Source organism: Penaeus chinensis, chromosome 41 (assembly GCF_019202785.1).
Source record: "Penaeus chinensis breed Huanghai No. 1 chromosome 41, ASM1920278v2, whole genome shotgun sequence".
Classification (NCBI taxonomy): Eukaryota; Metazoa; Arthropoda; class Malacostraca; order Decapoda; family Penaeidae; genus Penaeus; species Penaeus chinensis.
In genome coordinates, this window is record NC_061859.1 from 7,254,898 (window position 1) to 7,264,897 (window position 10,000).

The 10,000-nt window shown below is 39.0% G+C and overlaps 1 protein-coding gene across 1 annotated transcript; it reads right to left on the reverse strand.

The window, feature by feature from the left end:
* Positions 1-3,541: 3,541 nt before the first annotated feature.
* On the reverse strand, positions 3,542-9,928 carry LOC125047722 (NADH-ubiquinone oxidoreductase subunit 8-like). Its single transcript, XM_047646109.1, has 6 exons — positions 9,826-9,928; positions 8,671-8,823; positions 8,046-8,127; positions 6,796-6,886; positions 6,469-6,597; positions 3,542-4,132 (listed from the first exon to the last, which is right to left on the reverse strand). The coding sequence occupies exons 1-6, from the start codon at positions 9,860-9,862 to the stop codon at positions 4,001-4,003; spliced, it is 624 nt and encodes a 207-aa protein (XP_047502065.1). The 5' UTR covers positions 9,863-9,928; the 3' UTR covers positions 3,542-4,000.
* Between the last annotated feature and the right edge of the window lie 72 nt (positions 9,929-10,000).

A 10,000-nucleotide genomic window follows, 5' to 3' on the forward strand; every position in this document is an offset into this window, starting at 1 on the left:
TATCCTTACAAAAGAACTATATGCTATCCTTATCACTCTACAATGCATATCTTCCATCTCTTCTTCATCCTTCACCAACTTCACTGACTCACACAACTCAATATCACACACAATCCATACAACCAATCAACCCTATAATCCAAAAGATACAAGACCAGTTGTTTTATTTTTCTACATGACAGAAAGCAGTGAAATTTTGCTGGATACCCAGCCATGCTGGAATCCTCAGCAATGATAATTTAGTAATGATGAATGGTTACTCCAGGCTTATCATGGCCAATAATGAAGACGTAACCCCACTCTTAGGGGCAATGATGCTTGCCCCTTTATCAAATAGCCCCAATCCCAGCTCTCCTTTGACCACGGCTCCGAACACTGCAACAACTCCCCCATCATCAATGCATACTAGTACAGTATCAACCCTAATCAACAACCAACCCCCAGGAGACATTTCTACTCTCCCAACATGCTCAACTTCAACAACTATACCCCCACAACCTTCTTCATCAACCACCCCATCTCCCCTTGTTACTACCTTACAACCTTATTGCCCACCTCCCCATAACACTACCCCCCTCAACACTACTCCCTCCTCCACACGTCCCCGCACTTCTACTACCCCCACCTCTACAAGAATCCTAAATACTCTATTTAGCCCAGCCAAATGGGACCGATTTTTCGTGATCCCTCCCACAGCTCCCTACTCTCAAAACACCCTCTTCCAACAATGCCTCCAAAAACAAGTAGGCAAAGTCTCTTTCCGTAGCCAACCCGACTACTCCTGTCTCGCCACAGTAACAACTGAAAACCAAGCTATAGCATTAACAAAACTAACTGATCTCTGTGGTAATCCTATCCCTACAGAACCTCATCCAACCCTCAATACTTGCACCGGAACTGTCTCTATCTCCCCAACAGATTGCCCAATCTATGACAAAGAATGGTCAGATTGTGGAGAGGACTTACTCGCTTGTCTCACAGACTATGATGCAACATATGTACAATGCTACTCCATTCCTCCCAGAGGAAATCGTAAGAAATCCATCAACATTGCCAAAATTACTTTCCGTAGACATGACCTTCCCTTTAATGTTTACATAGGTGGGGAATCCCTACCTGTCCGACCATACCAACCTCCTCCTCGTCAGTGCCAAAATTGTTGGCGTTTAGGACACCCAGCCAAACACTGTCATTCCACAGCCAGATGCCCGCTATGTGCCCAACCTGGCCATACTTGATCAAACTGCTCTGCACAATCACGCACATGTGCAAACTGTGGCGGCCCCCATAATGTATTTTATAAAGGCTGCCCCACCAACAAATTTGAGTGAGGTAGCAACTCTCAGATTCAGACTTGGACTCACTCTACGTGAAGCCAGACAGGAAGCACGTCGACGAGGCTTTTCTCTTACCCCCTACTCCAGTAATGTCGCTCACTCTGCCAATCCCCCTACCTCCCAAGCTCCTACACCCTCTCCTAAACCCAACCCCCCTCCATCTAACTTCCCCTCTTCTACCTCCTACCTTCCCCAGTCAAATTCATTTGCCATCCTAAACCCAGACACTCCACTCTCTACCCAATCAAATTCTTTTGCCATCCTAAATCCAGACATCCCAATCTCTACTACAGCCCCAACACCTTCCCCTCTCCCTCCCCGCACTACCCGCAGCAGACAGAATAAACGTTCCACCCCCTCTTCCCCTACCCCACAATCACCTCCACCTTCCTTTGCCCCTATTTTTCAGAAACCAGACTTCTCTTCCCCCCCTCACAAGAAAACCTTTATCTCACAAAACTCCCCAACCAACTCCACTACAGAAACTCTTGAAGATATCCAGAACTACATAATCGAGTCCCAAACTAATACTCATCCACTTTCAAATTCTACAACTCCCGCTCCCTCCACACTCAAAGTGACTGCCGATATCAATCCTCCTCCTACTCATATTCTCCCTACACCCAATCCTCCTACCTCATCCCAACAAAACCCATTCCCCCTGACTCCAGCCCCACCTTTATTAACCCTCCCACTATCCCTTCTATCCCTTCCACTCCCTCCTGGATACACACGTGAAACCCTCATGTCACAGGTACCCCTTCCCCAGACCCTCTACCTCCCGACACCCCTCCTGATACAACACCACCTCCCCAACCTCATTCTTTATCCCACCCTCTAGCACCTTCCCCTTCAAATTCTCCAACACGCACTGCAATCTTTGCCAGTAAATCAACGAAAGTATAACTATCCTTCATTGGAACATTCGCGGTTTCCGAATGTTCCTCTTTCAGTCCCACATATTCTATTGTCATGCCCATGTCCTCCCTATATAGACATCCCAACATATCAGACATCCTTACAGAATCTCACACTTTCTGCTTTGACAACCTGTTTTCCTTCCTCAAACGCATATATATCCTTCACTTGATCTAACCCCTTTACATTACCTCATCCGACCCTAACCCATTCACTCACCAATTCCTTAACCCAGCTTTAACAACTAATCACTAACCCAACCATCCTTCACTAACATTAACTATAGTGCTATATGACCTTAGATGTCTAGCACATTTATTTTGCTTTTAACCATTAACCATTAATCATTTTAATGGATAGAAAAAAAAATAAATGTGCTAGACATATAGCGCCTGATGCCTTAGTATGATTTGCTGCCTTGTCCACAACTCATCAACCTGATTTTTCACACATTCCAGTTACTGATTACTACCCACACTTGAAAACATTCCTCAATAAACATTTGCAATCTTTCTGATCATGTCTGACCACAAATAAACTCCAAACCATAAAACCTTCCATCTCCCCTTAGTCGGCCCCATACCACCAGATCAGGCCCTGGAAAACTGCCCTTGCCTGTTTACAAATATTTATTTATTTATTGAAAATTTTCTGCTGCATCATTATCATAAGGTCATCATTAGTGGCTTATAGAAAACATAGTGATTGGGTGAGGCTTGGGGGCAATGTTTGTGGACTTCCAGAATGGTCAATGGTCAAAAACAAGTGTACCAGACACCAAAGGTCACGCAGCACTATGGTAAGGTATTATGGTGAAAAGGGTAAATTTTCAATCCAGCAACTGAATGTGCATAGCATTGTGCATAACACTGTATCTGGCTTGCTATAGTGTGTAAAAGCCAGTGTCACTGGTTTAACTTTCACATCATTGCAGACTAACCCTCAAGCCCGGATGTCATCGTCATGCCATGTGTAGAGTGCTTGTTTGGCCTTAGCTGTGGTTGTTGAGAATAGAGAGTTCCTCAAAAGTAAGCCTTAAGCCTCTTTTTAAGACATATTACCTAAACAATTGTTGGTGCTGCAGCCAAGAGTTTAGAAAGCAAGAGTAATTTTATGTTTTCCATGTTTCTAATTTTTCCCTTGAGCAGTGGATTCTGTGCCTACCCTGCAGCTTCATTTAGCATGGTGCCAGGGGTTCCTGTTATAAGTAAGCTAAGGATCTGGAATTTTCTTTTATGTTCAAAGAAAATACCTATCACATATGGAGGATAATGAATACAAAGGAAATTGGTCTTTCTATATACATTAAATAACTATACATATTCAAAACATTTTATCTCTTGGTCTTAAGGTTGCCATTAGTTGACCCATCTTGATTCAAACTCATCTACCCAGGTATGTATATGCTTCAGTATTTCACAAAGATGATTTGCTTTTTCCCTTTCTGCTTAAATGTAATGAAAAAGGTAGCTAAACTTCAGATTACAACTTCACAGTCGATTAAAAAAAACATGTAAATGAAAAAAAATATGTAAATAAAAAGTATATCAATAATCTATGCAAATACTGCAGAGAATACTAAAATATTGGATATTGGTACACGAATCTGAATGTTTAAGAACACATCACATTGTTGCCCATCTTCTACCCATTCTTAATATCTGAGTGAAATACTGAAATTTGTCACACACATCACCCAAAGAAAACAAAGTTATGAGACACCATCGAATATATTCTAAACATGTTTATCTGTACAGGTGGTCAGCCTGAATGTTTGCAGCAATTTCAGGTTCCCACTTGTCACCATTGCTTAACAATTTCTCCTTGTTGTAGAGGAGTTCTTCATGGGTCTCTGTAGAGAACTCAAAGTTGGGGCCCTGAAAAGAGTTAAAACAATTACTTTTAAGTATAGGTGATAGTTTCAGCAAATATGCATGACACATAAAGAATATATTAATTGTGACTGTATGAATCACAGTAGCAATAGTTGATGCAGAGAGAAAAGGAAGAAAAATATACATTATACACCATATGGAAAATTAATAGTTTAAAGGAACTAATTATGTTATTTTTTTCCTGTTTGAATATATGCATGCAACTGCATATATTCTGGCTCTTCTGTTCAAGCTGTGGGACTTCTAGTTTAAGAAAGTCACAGCTTAGTTTTTAAGGGTTAATTTCATTTCTTAAAATATAATACAAATCTATTTCCATATTGGAAATTTACATTCAACAAATACATTTTTTTTTATGTGAACTCCAGTTCTATAACTAAAAAAATACAAAAGTACTCTTAATGAAAGTACATTCAAAATGTAAGTGTGCACATTCACACACACACACGCACATTCACACACACACACACACACACACACACACACACACACACACACACACACACACACACACACGCGCACTCTCTCTTTATTTCACACACACACACACAAACACACAAACACACAAACACACAAAACACACAAAACACACAAACACACTCACAGTCACACACACACACATTCACACACACACACACACATTCACTCTCTCATTCGCACACACATTCACTCACTCATTCACACACACATTCACTCACTCATTCACACACATTCACACACATTCACTCACTCATTCACACACATTCACTCACTCATTCACACACATTCACTCACTCATTCACACACATTCACTCACTCATTCACACACACACTCACTCACTCATTCACACACATTCACTCACTCATTCACACACATTCACTCACTCATTCACACACATTCACTCACTCATTCACACACATTCACTCACTCATTCACACACACTCAGTCACTCACACACACACACACATTCATATACACACACATTCATTCATTCATTCATTCATTCATTCACTCACTCATTCACTCATTCACTCCCTCACTCAGTCACTCTTGCTCTCACTCACTCACTCTCTCATTCACACACATACATACTTACTCCACTCACTCACTCTCTCATTCACACATTAACACTTACTCCCTCATTCACTCACACACTTGCCTTCATTCATTCACTCACTCTCTCATTCACTCTATCATTCACTTACTCTCTTGTTCTTCTTGTATTGTTTTACAGATTAACACAGCTACCTTTACCCACTGGATCTGGGACTAGACATATCATGAGAATATTTTGTTGAGGGTAGGGTGACAGGAATGTCTCGTCATGGAAGAATTTGGCTTAGGGGAGGGTGATGGGATATTATTGCCAAATGCCAGGTGACAGGGACATCTTGCTAGAAGTGAACAAAGCTTGTGGAAGTAGACTCACATAGTGGTACTTTAGGAAGGGGTTCTTGAAATATGGAGCATGGGGGGGGGGGGGAGAAGACAAAGACGAAGAAGAAGAAGAAGAAGAAGAAGAAGAAGAAAAGAAAAAAAAGAAGCATAACAAATGATAAGTACAGACACAGGAAATGGCTAAACAGCAAAAATGCATTTGCAGAAAAAGAGCCAATAGCATTGCAAGGGGATGCAAAGAATCTTGATACTTTGTGTAAGTGTGTGTAAGGCCAGGCCTACAAGCCATGCAACTGGAAAAGTCGCCACTCAAGTAAGCCTGATGCCTGGACTTTGGTTCACATGCTAGTCAGAGGCACCCAGATCCAGCAGGTTAAAATAATTTAGATGCACTTCCTTCTCATCAAAGTAAAGAACTTTTCCTCTGTGACAATATTGGGTTATGTATAGAGCTTCAGATATGCATGAATAAAAGAAAGAGAGAGAGAGAGATATCCCTTTGTTTTCTTCCTTACTGCAATCCATTCAACTGATGGTAATCACATAACCACAAAGTGTCCCTAAAAGGGGTCCAGGACGGTGATGCCCCCTTGGTTAGGGACATCCATAGAAAATACTAAATTAAATTTATGTAACCTCAAAGTGGCCCCAAGGTGTGGTCTGGGTAGCACTGCTTAGGTGGATTTTTTTTTCTTTTTCTGATGGTTTTAGCCATTTCACATGAATTTGATATATAACCCTTTTAGGGTGGGGTGTAATATATTGGAAATGGCTCATCAGCCCCACAAATGACAAACAAATTTGTTCCCAGCACACAAAAAACCATGATAAAAATAACTTTTCACCTAAGAACATTGGGGTTAGTATGCCTAAATAAATAGCTTATTAAAAAAAAAAAAAAAAAAAAAAAAAAAAAAAAAAAAACACAACATGTACTAACCTCAACAATGGCATCCACAGGGCATGCCTCCTGGCAAAATCCACAATAAATACACTTTGTCATGTCAATGTCATACCGAGTGGTGCGCCTGGCACCATCAGCACGCTCCTCTGCTTCAATGGTGATGGCCTATGAAGAGCAAAAAATCTTGTCTGACATGTGAGAAGCACTAAAATGTGGAAAGGTTTGTAATCCTAATTCCTTTATTTTTTGTTTAGTGAAGGGAATATTCAGATACTCATTTTGCTGTTTTCACAAATATAATTCACTTGATCTCATTTGTGAACTATAACCAAACAAATTCGATCTGCCTGACACCAAACTCACCTGAGCTGGGCAAATGGCCTCACACAACTTGCAAGCAATGCAGCGTTCCTCCCCAGATGGATAACGTCGCAAAGCATGTTCTCCACGGAATCTAGGACAAATCAAAAGCACTGGTAAATTATAAGAGTAAATGTGATGGTCATGTACTGATAACCTTCAGTTACAGTAATGTATTTATTTAAAGTGCAGTTTTTGCAGAAAATACTTAAGCTAGTCATTATCTCCAGTTAAATCAGTCTTGAAGTCTTGAATATAGGCATAGCTTCTATAAAGGGAATATTTTTATGAAATACACATTTACATGCTTTCCACATCTAAATCTATTACTGGTACTACTTACCTGCACAGTAACCCTGTATAACTGACTTGGCGCATATAGCATGTGATGTTATGGCCAATTATGGCCAATGATATGTATTACATATACATTCCTTAAATATGTCTTGCATACATTATTATTATATTTACATAATTTTTAAATCAAAAATACAGTACTTGCTACCACCAAATTTGAGTTCTGTTGTCACAATACTCATTGCTTGTATTAGAAATTATTTTTATTTTCAATGCTACTTGTGGTTCCACATCATTTCCTAATATTCCAGTGAAAATGAACTTATAATGGAACTGTTATGATCTCAGAGATAACACTAAGTTCAGTGAAGTACAATAAATCAGTTCCTTCAACACACAAGGAACTGCACTTGCCTCTTTGAATATACATAATATTGTAATTATGGTACTACTAATGTTGGGTAGGGAATGTGTTAATTAGGAAGGGGATATGTTTTGTATGGCAAGAGGAAGGGAGTTTGGAGGTGAAGCCTCAGTGGGGGAGATATGAGAGTGCATTTGACTGGGGAAATACGGTGATCTGGAAGGGGTCTGCAGGCAGAGCCCCTTAACTGTAGAAATACAGCAATTGGGAGTGGGTTTACTTAACTAGGAAATACAGCAATATCCCAGTTATCATTATCTATTATTATTGACATTGTTACTCTAATGTTGTTAATAACACTAACAGCAACTTGTTATCAATAATAACAACAACAAAAATATAATAAAAAGTTTTCAGAAAACATGGCACCTGCTAACATGGTTAACAGGTGAGATCAGAGAGGACAAGTAATGTGTCCTTGGTGATTAAGCATTTGTGGAGCCATCTATGTGTATGCAAAATTAATCGACTAAAATAACAATGGGCAAGACATGTATGCGCATGCCATCCCTGTGTCAGACCATTAACTTACCGTGGACTCAGGGGTCCTTTCTCAAATGGGTAGTTAATCGTTGCTGGTTCCTTGAAGATGTGACCAAGTGTCACAGCAGCACCTACGTAAAGAAAAATGGAATGAGACAATGTCCAAGGCTAATGGCTAATGTTTAAGGTATTTTTTTTAATGTATTACTGTGCATTTCCAATATCACTCAACATCTTTTTAGATAGTAACTAGATTAATCAAACCAGGATACCTGTTTAGATAAATCAAAGTATTTTCACTTAGGTGGCACCATTACTTTATGTGTTAAGTAATTCTAATCCCTCTTTGACCTTAGGTTTCTATAATAAGGAAGGCTACTAAAAGAGCAAAATGGGCTGTCTCTACATTTATCTAGATAATAAATAAACAAACAAACACATGTGAGAGAAATGAAAGAATAAAGTTTTGATTTCTGTCTTAGACCTGAAACTATGTATTTCATATTAGCATAAAGGCAAAATTACTGTTTCAAACTATAATTACAATGGCATTAGCAATCATTTAAAAACAAATCTAAATAAAAATTAACACTAATATTGTGAGAAAATAAAAGAAAAAAAGAAAGAAAAAGTATCCAAGTATATGACTAACATTAAAGACCACAGCTACTAACCTCTCCACAGCTCAGTCCAGAAGATTGTTGCAGCTGCACGGTCGGTGATATCCTTCCATTCCATGCTAGGATCCTCTTGTGTGACATACTTGTAGTTGGAGCGAGTTTGGGTTACAGTTGCTCCACGTATACAGGACCTCAGGACGCCTGACCCTAAAAAGGGACGTTTAAATGTGTTCAAGAGGATGACCCTAGCAGTATGTGTGAAAAAATAGTATATAGATAAAGTAAAATATTCTTTTAATCTTAGCCAATCACAATACTTGCATAATACAGCCAATGGTTATAATTTATGGCTGCAAGGACAGATCTCAGGTATGCTGCAAAACACTTACCAATATTCACTGTACCTTTGTATAAATCAGGGTTTTTGTTACAGAGAACGATGCACCTTCCAGATACCCTTTCCTACCTTCTATTTATTCCCTAAACAGGAGAGTAAGTCTCCTTGTACCCCCCTTTATTTGCACTTTATGCCAACTTAAAGCAAACACAACATTAAGAACTCTGGCTGTAAGAGGGTGTTATGACTTAGTCTCTAAGTGGTGATATGCTACGGATATTTTTCTCTTTTCACAATAAATAAGAGGCCACTGCAGATGTACCAGAGTTGTCTATTACTCTTATTTTTTTGATATATAAGATGGCAGTGTCCACTTAACTCTATCTCTGTACATTGCTCTCAGTAACATTAACCTAAATCAGTAACTACACTCTATGCATAAAATATATATTATTAATCACTCTACAGTGATTAACAGTATGCCATAACAGTGATTTTGAAAATCCCTGCAGGGTGATTAATAATACCCATTGTTATTTTCTGTATTGCAAGATATGGAAAGCTTTTATCAGGAATTGCACTAGCTTTAACTGTGACAGATTGCAGACATTAAGTTCTATCTAAGATACCTGTGAAACTACAACTTAGTTCCAAAAGGCTGAGTTGCAAAGTTGAATTAATATACTAAAAGATGAAAGTATATGCTGCAATGTTATTATTATTCTAATGATGCAACACCGAAGTCAACTTCATATGAGACAACACAGTAAATCAACTACTCGTGCACGCAAACAAGAGTCAAGGAAAGTATGTACAAATCCTATTAGACATTGAGTTTAAATTAAATTGCGATGATATTCTACAAATATTACCATTTTTGCCAAGTGAAAATAGCCGGACAGTCGCCATGTTTACGAAGCCAGCTGGGTATAGGTGAAGGAACCGGCAACCGCTTATTCAACCTGTATCCATGCGTCTATAGTAACAAAAGAAAAACGTAAATTGGTCTTCAAAGCTTTATTGGCGAACAAGATTTAATATAAAAAA

Coding starts and splice junctions, on each gene's coding strand:
- LOC125047722 (XM_047646109.1), bottom strand. CDS start 9,862: ATGGCGACTGTCCGGCTATTTTCACTTGGCAAAAATG. Junction 8,128..8,670: donor CTGGACTGAGCTGTGGAGAG/GTTAGTAGCTGT, acceptor TTCTTTACGTAG/GTGCTGCTGTGACACTTGGT. Junction 4,133..6,468: donor CTGTGGATGCCATTGTTGAG/GTTAGTACATGT, acceptor AACTCTTTTCAG/GGCCCCAACTTTGAGTTCTC.